The 16,783-nt window shown below is 38.9% G+C and overlaps 2 protein-coding genes across 12 annotated transcripts in view; one reads left to right on the plus strand and one right to left on the minus strand.

Annotated features, from left to right (window-relative positions):
* The window catches only part of coro2ba (coronin, actin binding protein, 2Ba), a 46,667-nt gene extending 31,976 nt beyond the window's left edge, over positions 1 to 14,691 (plus strand). For all 8 annotated transcript variants that reach the window (XM_028584114.1, XM_028584093.1, XM_028584104.1 and 5 more), the window contains 10 exons: positions 6,919 to 7,035; positions 7,960 to 8,109; positions 8,192 to 8,356; positions 9,621 to 9,737; positions 9,939 to 10,043; positions 11,106 to 11,202; positions 11,506 to 11,618; positions 12,154 to 12,244; positions 13,234 to 13,373; positions 13,614 to 14,691. In XM_028584114.1, the coding sequence (XP_028439915.1) occupies positions 6,919 to 7,035; positions 7,960 to 8,109; positions 8,192 to 8,356; positions 9,621 to 9,737; positions 9,939 to 10,043; positions 11,106 to 11,202; positions 11,506 to 11,618; positions 12,154 to 12,244; positions 13,234 to 13,373; positions 13,614 to 13,748 (1,230 nt within the window). In that variant the 3' untranslated portion in view covers positions 13,749 to 14,691. The remainder of the gene's footprint in view (positions 1 to 6,918; positions 7,036 to 7,959; positions 8,110 to 8,191; positions 8,357 to 9,620; positions 9,738 to 9,938; positions 10,044 to 11,105; positions 11,203 to 11,505; positions 11,619 to 12,153; positions 12,245 to 13,233; positions 13,374 to 13,613) is intronic.
* Positions 14,692 to 15,929: 1,238 nt separating this feature from the next.
* Positions 15,930 to 16,783, minus strand: part of anp32a (acidic (leucine-rich) nuclear phosphoprotein 32 family, member A) — a 7,021-nt gene continuing 6,167 nt past the window's right edge. For all 4 annotated transcript variants that reach the window (XM_028584151.1, XM_028584153.1, XM_028584152.1 and 1 more), the window contains exon 7: positions 15,930 to 16,783. This exon is cut by the window's right edge. The gene's annotated coding sequence lies outside the window, so the exon portion shown is untranslated.

Consider the following 16,783-nt stretch of genomic DNA (forward strand, 5'->3'; position numbering starts at 1 on the left):
TACTTTACTGTACACTTCAGTGTCAGGGGAGATATGTGATGTTTCTTTTTTCATTGTGCGTTAAAGCTTTAGTGCGTAACTGTTTTACATTAATGAACGTCTGTTACATTCTAGCCATATTGCCAAATGAGTTACATAGCCAAGACTATCACCTCCACACAACTCTCTCTGTATTTCTCAGTATGGCTCATGTTCAGAAGATTGTGGCGTCCGGTGACTTTCCCGTGCAGAAACTCGAGTGAAGATAATTACCTCTTCTGAAGAGTCCATCATGTTTTTTTTATATCCTCCGTGTCCTCCTTGGCTACTAGCAACTGCGTGGAGGAGGGGGGGTGGGGGGTTCGGAAGGCTTGTATCATGTGGACACGCCGACAGTTTTGTTGTCATTACTTAGAATTCCTTATGGGGGCGGCAGAAACTATGCACTATAGCTTTAAAAAAATACTCAGCTGTTGCTAGTTCCGAGTCACAGTCTTTGGGCATTTGTACATTATTCAAAATTGACATTAGGCTTCGTTAACAATCATAGCTTGAGTGACTCACTGTGAGTCAAAGCATTTAGGATGTTAAGGTGCATTACACTTTATATTTGTTTAGGGTTTAGACAATACATATTGTCCACAGATTTTTCAGAACTCTGTGGTTTCAGCTACTTCACAGCACTGTCAGATCTTAAGTTTGAAAACAGTTTTCGCACAAATTCACCACAGACACTCCCTGTTATTGCAGAGCATGCCAGCCTTAACTCCTCAAGCCAGCATTTCAAGTTAAAGTTGTAACAAGGTAGAATTTGCCAATGTGATCACATAAAGGCACACTGGTATTTCCCATAAACAAGACAAAAAGCCTCTGTTGATAGTGGAAAGTGTGACAATGTTTTTCTCATTATAGGAAAAGGGAATGTGTTTCTTTTTACTGAACATTCTCCTCATATTCAGCATATACAATTCTGCTTTACTGCTTGTGCTGGGTTATTTATTATACAACAGTATTGCAGATTTTAATATGGAAGATAAGCTTCACAGTCACACATTTTAGAGGTATTATGCAGATAGTAAAGGGATGTATTGTCTTACACTAGTGAAAGGTAATTTTTCCAAGAACTGCATTTAAGATGTAAAGTATAGAATCATTTCTAAATGTTGCTGTTTTGCCTATTGTGAATTGAGATGTTTCTTGAGGTGTTTCCTACGTGATGCCGATTATTGGTATATATCTTTTTATGTTTCACTGTATTATGGACTGTGCCGTACAAATATGAGTGTTATTTTTCTACAAGGCTATAACATAATTTGCCTCTCACTCCACTTTGTAGTTCAGTGTAGGTCTGAGAAACCATAAAGTGCTTTGCCTCTTTAAGAGCGACTGTGCCAAGGTACTTGAAAAGCTCTTGGCTGCCAAGCAGGGTCAAGTCAAGCTGTTATCAGGCAGCAGAAGTATTCGGTAAGCTGAGCAGTTCTGCTGTGGTGTGAGGCAGGGAGACCTCAGCTACAAAAGACTACTGGCTCTGTCATTTAGGTGATTAGATAAGTTGAAGTGCTTAGATAGTCAAGGCCTTTTTTATTTTTTTTATTTACTGTAGATCTGAAGTCACAAACTAACTGTGTCACATTTGCAAACTCTGTCCACTGTTGCCATACTTTATCATTTAATATACAGAGCAACAGAGTACATAATACGGTCTCACGTCATCACTTGATATAACCTTTTACAAATGTATTTAAGAAAAGGAGTTTTTTTTCATTTTGTCCTCCTACACTGCTTACCTCAGATATGGCTTTTAAAATTGGTGAGGCTGCAGGTAATACTCCGAGGTCTCTAGGCAGTTGAGATGCAGCGCTCTTGGTTTATGGAACTAATTTTGTTTCGAGCTCTTGAATATGAAGAAGAGCTGCACAGCATCACATAATGAAAGTAACGCTCGCATTGCATCATGATGATATATACAGTAAAAAGGTTGCTTGTAAAGATAGAAAGATTGGGTCATATTGGCTGGTTGTGAATACAAGTTAACTATTTTATAGTTTAGTATAATTTAAACATAGAGGATTGAGTGAAAGACATTAATAGATAACGTGTCAATGGGAGGTGTACTGAGCAAACAAGTGTTTTCAGTCAGTCCAGTAATAAAGAGAAAAGTCTTATCAGTCAGAAAATTCACATACAGCAAATATCAAGAAAAGAGCTGATATAAGTAGTAGTTTTATTTCTGACCATTCCATTTGAAATGGCAATTAAGGTGGTTATTTTCTGGAAACAACTAGAAAATCTTCTGATTACAGGGTAAAAGAATACCTATTGCACATTATCATCTACAGTAACTTTTAAAGTTTACTGTGGTATTTTTCATGTTGTGCAATGACTCTCTCCATGACCTGTCTAAAGATCATAACTTGATCGATTTCTTCCTCGTCAAAGTATTGCACTTAAGCATTTCCTCTGGTTTCTGCTGAGTTGACGAGTTTAGAAAGGCATTTCTCATATTCAGCAGCAGCACAGATGACTGCTTCTGTGGGATGGTGGCTGCTGTTTCATGCAGTATCTTCCAGTCAAAACAACAAATTAGCAAACATAAGTGACCCCTTGTATTAGCAGTTAACAAAAGGATGAACAGTAAGAATACATTTCTGTTTTATTCTTTTTCATTTAATTTTATTTGGTTATGCTAAAAGGATGGTGTTGAATAGTTAAGATGACTATTTGTTCATCTTTAAAGGCAAGTGGTCACTTCTTTGTAATGTTAATTTAAATGATCAATCAGCTGTCTGTCCCTTCTCTCTAACCCATTTCCTGTCTATCTGCACTTTATAATATCAATGCATAAAAAGCCCAAAAATAAGTAGAAAAAGAAAAAAGAAAGTACATTCTAATCTGTGGTGGGTTTGGCTAATAGCGAGGTGTAAGCATGGCAGACATTGCGATGACAGACGGCGAGACAGCCATATGGTTGCCACTAGCAAGTGGATAGACTGCCACTGGCACCACCTGGCACACACACGCACCGGCCCAGAAATTGACACATAAGGTCCCAAACACCTCCTCATCACCTCAGACAAAGAAAGAGAGTGCAGTGGGTGTGGTGCATTTTTCAATCACTGCTACCATTGCTACTACTATAAACAATGAGGCAAGAGAAAGAGAATATTTCCCAGGTTCCCGTGGCCTGTACATAGGGGAAACGCTGGTATGAATAGACGCCTATTCTAAAGTCATCTGTATAAAGTATTTTACATTGCACATGTTTTAATGTCATTTAAAGGAAGGGGATTACCAACATATTATGCACAATGCGTATATTCATGAAAAAGGATGTTATTTTGCTACAGTTTATAATAAAGGTTAGATTAAATTGTCACTGTGAAGTCAAACAACTCTACTGTAGAGGCCAGCAGTGATCCAACGACCACACTGCAGAACATGCTGTGCATACAATATGAAAGCACCAACAGCATGCCATTAACATGTGATAAACCACAGCAGCAGGAAATCACTTCAACTTAATAATAAGCATGACTCAACTTGTTCTTTTTCTACACTGATGTGTAGCTGCAACAACAAGTGAATTATTTAGAAAAAAAACTAGCAATGACAGCAGGATAGAAAAGACCCCGTTTCTAATCTTAAACTTGTAATATTAAATCCTCAAGTTATGTGATTTATTCATTCACATTATTGCATATTATAGCCAGAGGAGTCATATTTTAAAAACATAAATCTCCTGAAATGCAGCTTGTTAGAATAGGATGTACTGTGGTAATACCGTAACCCCAGAACAGCAGTGGTAATGAGGATGTATTGGGAATTACAAATCAATAAGAGTTGGTAATCACAGTGGTGCCTTTGGTGTTCTGGAGCCGATGGTACCTGGCCTGCACATCTGTGCGTCACCAGGAGAGCTCATCTGAAGAAATCATAGTCCATAGAGGAAATGAGCTGCAGAAAGACAATAAGGCCTAATGTAGATCGGTGTCTCTTTCCTGCCAGTCAGCCAAATAAACATTAGCAATACTATTTTCATTGATATTTTTAATTAAACGTGTATTCTTGATTGTGGTAGAGATAGCTATCTTTTATTTATATCATGTTCTATTGTAATTTCTGATTCCCTAATAGTACCTCATGGACCCTCTGAACCCTGTGGTTCCCAACAGACATTATGTCTTTCCAAGTAATTAGTTCCACCTTAATAAGGACTCCCTTACATCCCAGGGTATTAATGTTCTGAGGCCATGTTAAAACCTCACAGTCACTTGTAAAGAAAAAGCTAAAGCTTCATCAAATCTTGGCATTAGCCTGGCTTGTCATTTTTTACATTTCCCTCATATCTTACTTTCCTGAAATTTGCATCTTTACATGCCTACATGTATGAGCAAATCTGAGTTTCCATGTGAGTGTAGTGAGAATCTATTGTGGTCCAAGGTTACCCGAAAATTACAAGAGATTGACATCAAAGAGCTTTCAATGCTAACTTGAGTTAGTTATGTATATGAATCATTCTGTCTTGCTTAGTCACACTCTCTTCTTTTCCTTCTTTTCTTTTCTTTTCTTTTCATTTAATTTAGCTTTTATTGATGTCCCATATCACTGTTGTCAAGGTGTACTGCTTTTGGCATGTTTTCTGTTACTTGTTAGCAAAGCCTTCAGTATCTTTGGCAAACTTTACAAAAAAATGTCTTACAGCCTCAGGGGTCTTCAACATTTACTTCCTGCTTGTTGCTTTTTGTGGGTTAACTAAACTGATATTCAAAATACATTTATTGATCTGCTTTCTTTTTGTGTATAGTTTATATAAACTGTATATATCATTGTATGAGATTAAATCAATATGAATATGCTTGCTATCTAACTTGTAAGCTAGGTGTCAGTAGCAAGCTAATATTGTTCACTATGGGTAAACACTAGCTGACGACTAAATGTAACCTCGTCATTAAAATTCTGTGGGATTGAGAGATGGTGATGCCTACTAGAGGAGGTGATGTTATGAAGAAACTGGCCCAGAGAGAAATGTTTTGGATAAACTCACTCAACACCATGAAAACAAACTGACTTAATGAGTTTGAAATGCTTTAATGCCAACCAACATAAGGTCCCAGAAATGTTGTGCTCTAGAACTTTATGTTAAATTGTACGTAATGGTGTTTAAATCACCTGTGATTTCCCTATGTCGCCAGAGCAATGGGATGGGATGATTTGATTGGTTGTTAATTAATTAGGCCCCGGGTCCCTGAGTCACTCGCTGAATCTCTTAAAGGTGCTCTAAGCGATGTTGGGTGACGTTACTTCTTGTTGAAGTATTTTCAAACAAAACGAGGCTAGCTCGCCCCTCCCTCCTCCTCATCCCATCCCCTCTCCCTCCCTTCCGTGCTTCCGCGCACTAACCCCCCAACCCCCACCCCCAAATCCTCCTTGTCGGTTATTGGCTGGAACGCTGGAACACTATGTTTGGTGGTGCAGGTTGGCCAGTTTGTTTTTGTTGCCGTTTGTGGAGCCTGGGCTGTCTTCAGAGACCGCGTTTTTTTACAGTGTGTTCAGGGGACAGGCAGCTCGCGAATAGTGAGGAGATGTTTGCTGTATGTTACAAAAAATGTTGAAGCCTAAAAAACACGTGACATCACTTAGAGCACCTTTAAATGAACCTGACTATTTTAAATGCTCTGAAGAAGGCTTTGTGCATAAACGCGTTGATTTAGTGTGATGTGAGCCTAATTAAACAAGTGAAATTACAGTATTTTTTCCTATTTAATTTGCGAACTTGAGATGTGATACCTTTTCTACACTTTACGGAACATAACTAAATGTAACCTCCATATACATACAAGCCTTACTGATGCTGTACGATTGTATTTCACCATTTTGCCTCCTGCTAAAATAAAACGAAATGTATTGTTTTCCGTTTGAGGAGTGCAAGGGGGCAATTTGAAAATTACCGTAATTATTTCATTCTCTCTTTGAGGGTTAAGCTGCAGAAATGCTGCTAATAACATTTTATTTTAGTTCTATATTATATTTTATTCTATTATAGTGGAGTTTGTTTAGGCTCGATAATGTATCTGGAGTGAATCTTCAGGGTTCAGTGAGGACAGTTTATGTAAACATGCATGCACGTGCACACACACACACACACACACACACACACACACACACACACACAGACACGCACACACACACAGGATTTCACAGAGGCATGACCTGATGCTCTTACACAAATCTCTGAGGAAATAAAAAAAGAGGTCAGTGGATTGAAGTGACATCAAATATTTATGCCAACATGACTGACATTTAGAGGTTTCTCTCATCTGTTGTTATGAGCCACTGCCCCTCTGTGGACTCTGAGGGTTATTGCAATAACGATGATGTGCCTCAGATGTCCCTGTACAATAACCGGGTGTGTTTTGTTTTGTTCAGGATTTATCAAGTCATCTCACTGATGTGATTTCACTGTTATTACATTATGTCAGTCTTTCATGTTAACATCAATAAAAGAAAAGAATAGTTTTGTTCAGTAATGTTCTTAAGAGATGAATACAGATAGTGAATTATTTGCATTCAGTAGTACTTCTTATCATTTTATCACTGCTTTTGTAGGGAATGTAAAACAAAATGTTTTATTTTTCTCTTGTACTGTAGTTTTGTGTGATTTATGCTCTTTTGTGAGACATTTTGTTTTACCAAAATGACAGTATACTGGGTGTCTTTTATGCATTTTTATGTGCAAGATACAAAAACATGTACTGTATACATTTATTCTATTTTACTCCATTTACTTCCCATAACATTATTATTCATGGCATGTGGCTCACAGTACAATATATTGTAATACTGTAAATACTAATTTTTCCATTCCTTTCACCTGCATGCTCAAACTAGAAAACGTAAAAATGTAATATAATATAACATCCTTCTGTCGCTCTGTTTCAGTGTGGCCGCCTGGACTCTCATTACCCAAAAGTGTGCGGCCACCAAGGCAATGTACTGGATATCAAGTGGAATCCCTTCTTTGAAAACATCATAGCATCCTGCTCTGAGGACACCTCGGTATGACCCACTTTCTTTTTAATATCTGATTTTTACCACACAGGTAGGCTGATTTTAGAGGGTAATGGTACTATATGATTGTAAGACTTTGAAGATGTGAAAAACATACTGTATCTGTGACATCATGAGGTTGTGAGATCCTGAGGATGGTTGACAGCCACTGGCCCAGAAGGCAAAGAGGTCATCAAGCCATTATGGCCAGAGGATCTCTGATTTAGAGCATTTGTACTGGTCGCAAGCTCTGGTGAAAATGGCACATGACACACGTGAAATGCCTTTGAGCAAGGCACAAATCCACTAGCTGTTAAGTAACTGACTAAATAAATGACCTTAGACACAATATCACATCTACTGTAAATCAGAATTACTATTAATCTCAGATGTTACATGACAAATACTAAAAACCTGTAGGCCTTTTTTCCCAGAACATGCACCTGTTACATTAATCTACCGAGCATAGTAAAGCCATGGTACATAGCACTGAGTCCTATATACTACTTTCACTTGTTGGAGGATAATCTCTTCTGGTCCAACACAGAGCCTCCAGACATAGCTGTAATCCCATCTAATCCTAAAGCAATGGGCTACATTGATACCATGTGCTATTTTTGATCAGAGGGATCTGGTTATGTCAAACTGATCGTAGATTGGAGGCCCTAAAGTGGACTCTGACAATACTTATTTGACCTGTTAATAAATTTAAAAAAACACCTTTGTAAGTGTGTATGTGTGTTATGATTGGGAATTACTGGAATAGTTGGGTCTTTTGTGGTCTAGTCCTACTCTATCTGTAAAGTGTCTTGAGATAACTCTTGTTATGATTTGATACTATAAATAAAATTGAATTGAATTGAAATTGAATTGAATGATGACACACTGTGTATTCCTTTATATTTACTGTATGTGTGTATATGAACGTGACAGGTGCGAATATGGGAGATCCCAGAGGGCGGTTTGAGGCGCAACATGACGGAGGCGGTGCTGGAGCTGTACGGCCACAGCAGACGGGTGGGTGTGATCGAGTGGCACCCCACCAGCAGCGCCATCCTCTTCAGCGCTGGCTACGATTACAAGGTACCACATGACTCACACAAAAACAAAGTCAAATTCCATTCAAGCACCAAAGCCATCTAACAGCTCTGCCCGACTGTGTCAGGTCCTGATCTGGAACCTGGAGATCGGAGAGCCGGTGAAAATGATCGACTGCCACACTGACGTCATTCTCAGCATGTCCTTCAACACAGACGGCAGCCTGCTGGCCACCAGCTGCAAAGACAAGAAGCTGCGTGTCATTGAGCCGCGCTCCGGGGCAGTCCTTCAGGTCAGCGGGAGGGGGCTGGGATTTTTATGGGAGACTACACATTGAGAGAACAACTGTTCATGTTAAAAATATCCTTAACTACAACTGATGCTACTGAGGAAATTATTGTTTGTCCCTATATATGCTATATAAAATGTACCTCTAATGAATGATTTTAAAAGTATAGTGTCCATATATTAGTTGAGAAGTTCATTATAAATGTATGTGTACTTTTGTTCTGGAGCTGTTTTTCATGGTTTGGGCCTCTTACTACAATTAAGGATAATCTTAATGCTATAGATATTTCAAGCAGTAGTGTACTTCCAGATTTGTTACAAAAGCTTAAGGGAGGCATTGTCCTATTTAAATATGACAATGCCCCCACGCACAGTGAGTCCATAAAGAAATTTTGTGTGGACAAACTTTTCTGGCCTGCACAAAGTCCTTAACTCAATCGTATCACACTTTTGGGATGAACTGGATCTCTGACAGAAAGCCAGGCCTTATCGCCCAACATCAGTACCCAACCTCACTAATGCGCTATAACTGAATAGTAGAAAATCCTGCAACCAGGTTGCAAAATCTTGTGGAAAGCAGCAGGTCAATTCTAATAGTTTTAGAATGAGATACAATCACATGTTGTCTCATGTTCATGTTTCCACCCACACACAACATGTTGGCCATGGCATCTCTTTGGTTCTTCAGCAGGTCTTGAGCCCCTAAAAGACATTTTTTTCACAATTTTTTTAGGAGGCAAAATTTTGATGAAATGATCTGTATTTTACTTTATAATTTTAAAATACTGCAGCTATTCCACACCTTTCAACCACTTCATGTTTGACCTCGCCTGATTACCATGAAATGGTTTCTGATTAGATCCATGTGGTGCACTCCTGCTGCACCAAGTGGAGGTGATCAAGATCTGGCAGCAGAGTAGAACAAGACAGGAAAAGAAAAAAGGACAAATCGTTAAAAATGTTCTGTACCTAAAATACAGATTTACATTCAGAGATTCCAACAGAGATGTGTTGTTGTCTGTTGAATTTCATTCAAAAAGTAAATGAGATATAACAATAGTCATGCTGGTAATGCAAAGCTTGTAGAATAACTGTAAAAGCTTTCCCCCTGCTGTAAATCATCATTCAAATGTATTTGTATCCTTTGTCTGTACTGTCACAACAATACAACGGTCGCGAGGATAAATACTGGTAATATGTAAGAGAATGAACTTCCCTAGCAGATGCATGTACCATAAAAGCTCTATCTTTGTGTGCTGCTCCATCAGCAAGCCAGCTGTAAGAACCACCGTGTAAACCGAGTGGTGTTCCTGGGCAACATGAAGCGGCTGCTCACCACGGGGTTTTCACGCTGGAACACCCGGCAGATCGCTCTCTGGGACCAGGTCAGACAACACCTCCATATGGCTTATGCCAGAGTGTGATGCCAGAGTGGGTGGAGCGAGTGGGTATGTTTAACTGTGTGTGTGTGTGTGTGTGTGTGTGTGTGTGTGTGTGTGTGTGTGTGTGTGTGTGTGTGTGTGTGTGTGTGCGTGTGGGTGTGGGTGGGTGCGTGCATGCATGCGTGCGTGCCTTGCTCTTCCCAGGAGGATTTGTCCATGCCAATTATGGAGGAGGACATAGACGGCCTCTCAGGATTGTTGTTTCCCTTCTATGATGCTGACACACACATGTTGTACCTGGCAGGCAAGGTCAGCGCTGACACTCACAACAAGGACAACATTTTTCATGACTGTAATATTTATCAGATTTACCTCATTCAGATCTACATTGAACTCTGACGTTTTGGAATATTTTTCTACTATGAAGTCTATCAAATAAACACAACTGTAAAGCACATTGAGGTTTTTACCTGACCAGGTAACAGGGTAGAGGCAATCAGTACAAATTTGATATGGCAAATACCAAACAAAGTAATAAGCTACAAAATGCCCTTTTTTCAAGATACAAGAGCATATATATATACATAATTTGTTGTAATTAATTATTGAAAATGTCACCATTAAGCATACCATTAACAAAACAGTGCAGAGCAGCAGGAAGTGGCTTATTTATAAACTGAATAAACAGGTGAAAGTCAAAACAATATGAGATAAATTTGATGTGTAAGTGTCAAATATACATCTAATAATTATATTTGACACCAAGCTACAGTTCACCGGCCTTACTGGACGTAATACAGGTCTTTTTTCAATCTGTGTCATATATCTGATCATGTTTGGCAACTGAAATGTTAACGTTCTCTGTAAATGAGAACAGTTTGCACAATGTTATTCACATAATGAAAGTTGTTAAAATATTTCAGATTTAACCTATGAAACCTCTTTTCAAATATCTGCCATTGCATTTAAGATGCAAAGTCACACAGTTTCCACATGTTACTGCACTGACATGTTTAAACAACAAAGTACTCTGAGAAGTACTGTAAGGTTTTTGTGCATTAATATATGTTTTAAACTGGTAATATTGTTGCTCTACCAGAGATTATTTTATACTTTTCTTATCTTCAATACCCTCCCTTAATTTAAAACTAACTTCAGTGATTTCAAATTGTAGTTGAAACATTTAAAGAAGCATTTCAATCTAAAGACAGCACAGTTTATACTAGGGAATCGAATTCCTAGCACAAAATAAGTTGAGGCTATACTTAAAGCATTAAGAAGCCAAATGTTAAAACAAAGAGATGTGGTTGAAACTTTTTAGAGCTACTTCTTGAACTGTAGAGTAATAGCTACATTTTGCTGCCCTGACAGGGGGACGGCAACATCCGTTACTTTGAGATTACCACTGAGAAGCCGTTCTTACAATACCTAATGGAGTTCAGGTCCCCGGCCCCACAGAAAGGACTCGGTAAGTCATTTGTTGACCAGCTAAATATGAAAGACAAATCCTAACCACTTCATTAGCAGTATTTAGGAATGGGATGGGGGGGTTTACTCTTCTAAAAGTGGTATTGCATGGCTGAAAGGATAAAATTCATTGAAGGGGGAAAAAAAAATCAGATGAATTTAGCTCTACTAACTTGTGTCATTTTGCAGCAGGTTTGATATTTTTCTCATTTTCATGTGACTCCAATTAGCCATGAATTCTGGGAAGGGATTTCATGTTGTCAAAACGGTTTTGTCACCCCACGCGTTTTGTTCTTGTCTGCAGGTGTGATGCCAAAGCACGGGCTGGATGTGGGAGCTTGCGAGGTGTACCGCTTCTACAAGCTCGTCACCCTGAAGGGTTTGATCGAGCCCATTTCGATGATTGTGCCAAGAAGGGTGAGTGGGAATGAAATAATGGAATGAACTGATTTCTTCTCTGTTCTCTCATTATGAATCATTTATGCAATCTCACATGTCACATTTATCCAGCACATAACAGGTTAAAGAGCCATTAAGTCGTTTTTGTCTGACTTTAATCAACCTCTCTTGGCAACACTTACAGTGGACATACAGTATTCCAGCATGGTATGAGCTGAAATACACAGCGCGTAAGCTAGCTAATCAGAGCTGAGAGCAAGCAAGGGCAGAGGTTATTAATCGGGAACACAAAAGCATAATTTATCATTTATCCGTTTGACTTGAGAACAAATCAAGTCTTTCTGGTTTGTAGCGAAACTGAAAGAAGAGGCCAGTGAGTGCTCACTGAGGCATTGGTGTGGATAAGGAATCTTTTCAAACCCATGCTTACATTTTAAGCTTTGAAACAAAGACATCCTGTTTAAGACATCGTAACATCACGCTTTTTTTTTTTCAGATACCAAAACTAATCACTAAAATAATAAGAATGTATGTGGTTTTTCCTGGTTTACAGTCCGACACATACCAGGAGGACCTCTACCCCATGACAGCAGGAACTGAACCTGCGCTGTCCGCCAGTGAATGGCTGAGCGGCATTAATAGAGGTAAACACTTTAGACACACATGGATTGATGGTTGATGCCCCTTTGGTGGTTTATAAAACGTTTTAACAGGAGCCATTTTTTGCCAACTGTAAAGCAATGTTAGTAAAGATCTAAATCAAATACCAAACATATCATCCTGCATTTGATGACGTGATGTGCTGGAAAACATTTCGTAGGCGTGACAGATATTTAAAAACAAAGCTACAGTAAGGCATGGGGATGAAATACAAGTCGACTTCAATCGCTGTGTATTTATTTTGTCTTGTTTTTCTCACTCTTCACACACTGTCACTGAACATACGGCTTGTACTGTCACCAACATGGTGCAAACACCCACAGATATTTCCTTTTACTCAAACTCTGATTTGCATCTCATGGGGTCTTTAAATTACAACATCAAACAAAGTTCAATATGTTAGTCTAGTCTGCCTGACTCATTGATCCTTGATCTGACTGAGGTTAGAAGTTAGAATCTATGGCCCCAGCCGTGGCTTTGAAATGCAGTATCAGTAGCCTAAACTGTGCTGTGTGTTGACAAATCCATGGCGCTGTCCATGGTGCTGAAGTAGCAGACGGATGTGAAATTGCGTCAATTTCTCGGAGTCCCTCCCTTCTGTTAGTTTCGTCTTGGATCTATAATATTCTCTAAACTATATAGCTAAAGGGAGATATAAAATACAATAAATAAATGGAAAAAAAGGCCCAAAAAAGTATCTTAAAAAAAATACAGCTTTACCTCCTCCAATGTTACCTAAATGTTAATAATTGAATGCTTAGCAAACTTTAGAAACCCACAGAGCATTTAATTACAAAAACTAAGGATTCTAGTATGCAGACCAGTTAGTAGATGATTGCACATATGGATGGACACACCAAGTTTAAGACCAACGCGGAGCAAAATAAATTGATCCGGTGATCTGTTAAGGGCTTCAGCCTCTTCGTTCTTTTGTATTGGTTTTCACATGTTTTTGCTCACTATTTGCAAATAGACCCAGTCTTGATATCCCTAAAGGAGGGCTACCAACGGCCAAACCAGTTAGTGTTCAAAGCCCCAGTGAAGGAAAAGAAGAGTGTAGTAGTGAATGGGATCGATCTGCTGGAGAACGTACCGCCCAGGACAGAGAACGAGGTGTGTGAAGAAGTAATGCTCTGAATCACTCAGCTGTCATTTCTCTACTCTGCTGTTGCTCTATTGTAAAAGTAGTGTTTCGAAATGCTGTGCAATTAATGCAAATCTGCCTCAACACAGCTGTGTTTTTTCCATCACTCTACTTTTTTTCTAAATGTCCCTCTATTAACATCAGATTGTCATACTTTTAAGTTAAAGTGTATTTGTCACATTTTTGAGTTTTTTTTTTTCTGTACGTAGCTTCTTCGGATGTTCTTCCGGCAGCAGGATGAATTGCGGCGGCTGAAGGAGGAGCTGACCACCAAGGACGTGCGAATACGCCAGCTGGAGCTGGAGCTCAACAACCTGAAGAACGTTAGCCCCAACAACGTCTGACCTCTCAGCCTCCTGGACTGGCAAAGCTGCTTCCTTTGCCCCCAATTCTGACCTCCAACAAGCTTCTGAGCCCTCCTACGCCTCTTTTTTGATATATCATAACTACACCCCTGCTGCCCTGCATAGTGCACACAATAATATGATAGGTGTTGGATAATCTCTTTACTGGCGCAATTACAGAAATATTGTAATAATTACAAATATGATAAGTAATGGAGACAAGGCAGTGTTCATAGATTTCCACCTTAACATTAAATCAATCATAGGGAAGGTTTGAGATCCAATCCGTTTAGGTATTATCTGTTTTTACAACGTATATCTAGCACACTTTAAGCGTTACGATGAGTAATTGCATATTTCCTGCCAGACCTCCTGAGTGTTTGTCTCACTGTGCCTACCCTATCATTCACCTTGCAATACCTTGATCACCACGCAAAAAAAAGCCCCTACACTCATCCCCCTACCACCATCTAATTCTCATGTTCTGCTAAGGCAAAACTGGAGGTTAAAAAGACTGTCACTGGCTCCTATGTTCCTTCCCCAAGGCCTTACACCCTGCTGCAGACACAGTTTGCAGTGAGCTGCAACATCATCTCAAAATGGCTGACGTGAAGTACTTCTGCACTTGACAGATGAGACGAGCAGACAGGGAATACGTTTTTCACACAGCTGCTAATCCCGTAGCTTCTTTACTCACCTTCAGATGGTGCTGGCTATAGATTGACTTCACAATACTGACATATACAGTAGCTACCCAAAATGCAGTCTTTTCTTCCCAAGGATAGTGGGTAGCCCACTCACTTTAAGTGTTTCATTCTTTATTTAAATAGTGGGAAAGCAGCAGGGGAGACATGGATCCAGAGGTGGTGGTATGCGTTACTCAAATATGGTCTCAAGGGAAGCTTTGCTGGCTGTTATTGTTTTTTAGGGCTAATTTTAAGGATGTTGGGGGGGGGGGGGGGTGTTAACGTATATTTGCTTCTATTTATTTGTCACTACCCTTTTAGCTAATGACATGTATATGTGTTAATCCCATTGTTTTTGTATGATGTGGCTGCGCAATTAATGATTGTGATGCGTGATAGATAATGCCGAATGTTTCCGGTTGAAAAGGTGCAAGATTTGTGTGAAACTGTACCTTATATGGTATGAAGTTGACTTTGACTCCCTCAACATAACTTCAGATAAGGTATAAAAATATTATCTTGCCTTTTCATAACAGTACAGAAAACTGTAATAATAACCATCCTTTTACATTTAAACTAAGTATATCACCATTAGTGAGATGTGTTTACTTGTAGATGTGTAATTTTGCTCTGGAGACTCCAGGTAATCTGCCTCTCCTCCATGTGTACCATCAACAGATTTAGGCTAAAGTGCAGTTTAAATGCCCTGCCAACATTTAACAGGTTTTTTTCTTTCAGTCTGAAATTTAAAAGAAATGGGCAGTGGATTAACACTTGATTGGCTCGATTATACCTGGAAGGTTCAAGCAGTTACAAAAAAAGATTCTGCTAAACTGTACTTCCAGGACCAATCACATTTAGCCTTGTTTGAATACTGATTCTGCTCTTGATGAAAAAAAGGAAAAAAGATGAATCGGCTGCATGCATAGCAAGAATGGAATTTGTACCCAGAGTAAGTAAAAACTAAGTGAAGGTCACAAGTCTTCCCTGATCACATCATGTGATATGTTAAAATAATTAGAAAAAAAACCATATAAACCCTTTAAAATGTAGACTTGAACCACCGACACATGGTACATGCGTATGTTTCTTGAAGGAAAAATAAAAGGCTACAGTGAAAGTAGACAGTGGGAAAAGGATCTACCAGAGAGAGCTCAGCTACAGTGGAGAGACAGGTGAAGTTGGGCTTGGAGGCATGGAGGTGTACCGAGGGCTAAAACCAACCACTTAACTGGTCAATTGTAAAGGTAGAATAACAGTACAGAAAGGCTTTTATGCTCAATATCACAAACTCTCTTTATACAGTTGTTGAATGGCATTTTGGCTTAGAGAAGTGTTACCATGGCAGTTCCTCTATATTTGTTTGGTCTGCTGAAAAAATGCATCGTAGATCAGTTTTCCATCATCCTCGATACCTGATGACCTAAAACTTGAATCCCGTATACACTTTACCATTTGACTTGACTGTGATGAACATAGACCACAAGCTTCAAAACATATATAAAAAGGGATTTATTGAAGTGAATGGGAGGGAAAAAACAATTTGGCTGATGACAGTGGATTTAACATATGGTGAAAAATCACTGAGGTAGGCCAATTTGACCAGTACGTATAACAGTGAAAACAAAGTCCAAATACCTGACGGTTTTCCAGAGTTTACACTTTGAAACAATAAATTTTCAATGCACATAAGTTGCGGTTTTAACCTCCATTTATATCAAGTATGTCTCTACACTACCACCACAAATTCAAACATTGCCACCTGGGTGTCACAGAAAAGAAAATGGAAAAAGCGATAATGAGTTCTGATGTTGAACATTTCTCTTTATGGAAAGATTATGCATACAAAGTTATGTTCAAATTCAAGAAATGTCACACTGCGTATTTTAGATAAAGCAGAATACATATTTAATATCTTATTACAATTCATAGTTTCACCTCAGTTGTCTGTTCAATGTCTGCCGTCATCAAAGAGAATACAAAAAAATAGATTTGGTCATTATTTACAAGAACACGTAATTTCCGAACTATCAAAGCTGAGGGTTTAAGGAGGAGGAGCAGCTTTGACGAGGGCAGACATTTTCTTCTACGACTTAAAAATATGCCCTGTGAGAGTCACACTGTGCATGTTGACAGAAGTTTCACACCAGGACAGCAGAGAGTATTGGCATACTGATGACACTACAAATACATAAAAAAAAAAAAAAAAAAAAGTACAATGCAAAAATAAGTTTAAGACGAGGAGAGGACAGCCATACATGAAATCCAGTAGTTGACTTTAAAATGTATTAGACGTGCACTCTTTTTTTGTTTCATTTTGCTTTTTTCTTTTGAAGTGGGGGGCGGGGG

Source organism: Perca flavescens, chromosome 1 (assembly GCF_004354835.1).
Source record: "Perca flavescens isolate YP-PL-M2 chromosome 1, PFLA_1.0, whole genome shotgun sequence".
In the NCBI taxonomy this organism is placed as follows: Eukaryota; Metazoa; Chordata; class Actinopteri; order Perciformes; family Percidae; genus Perca; species Perca flavescens.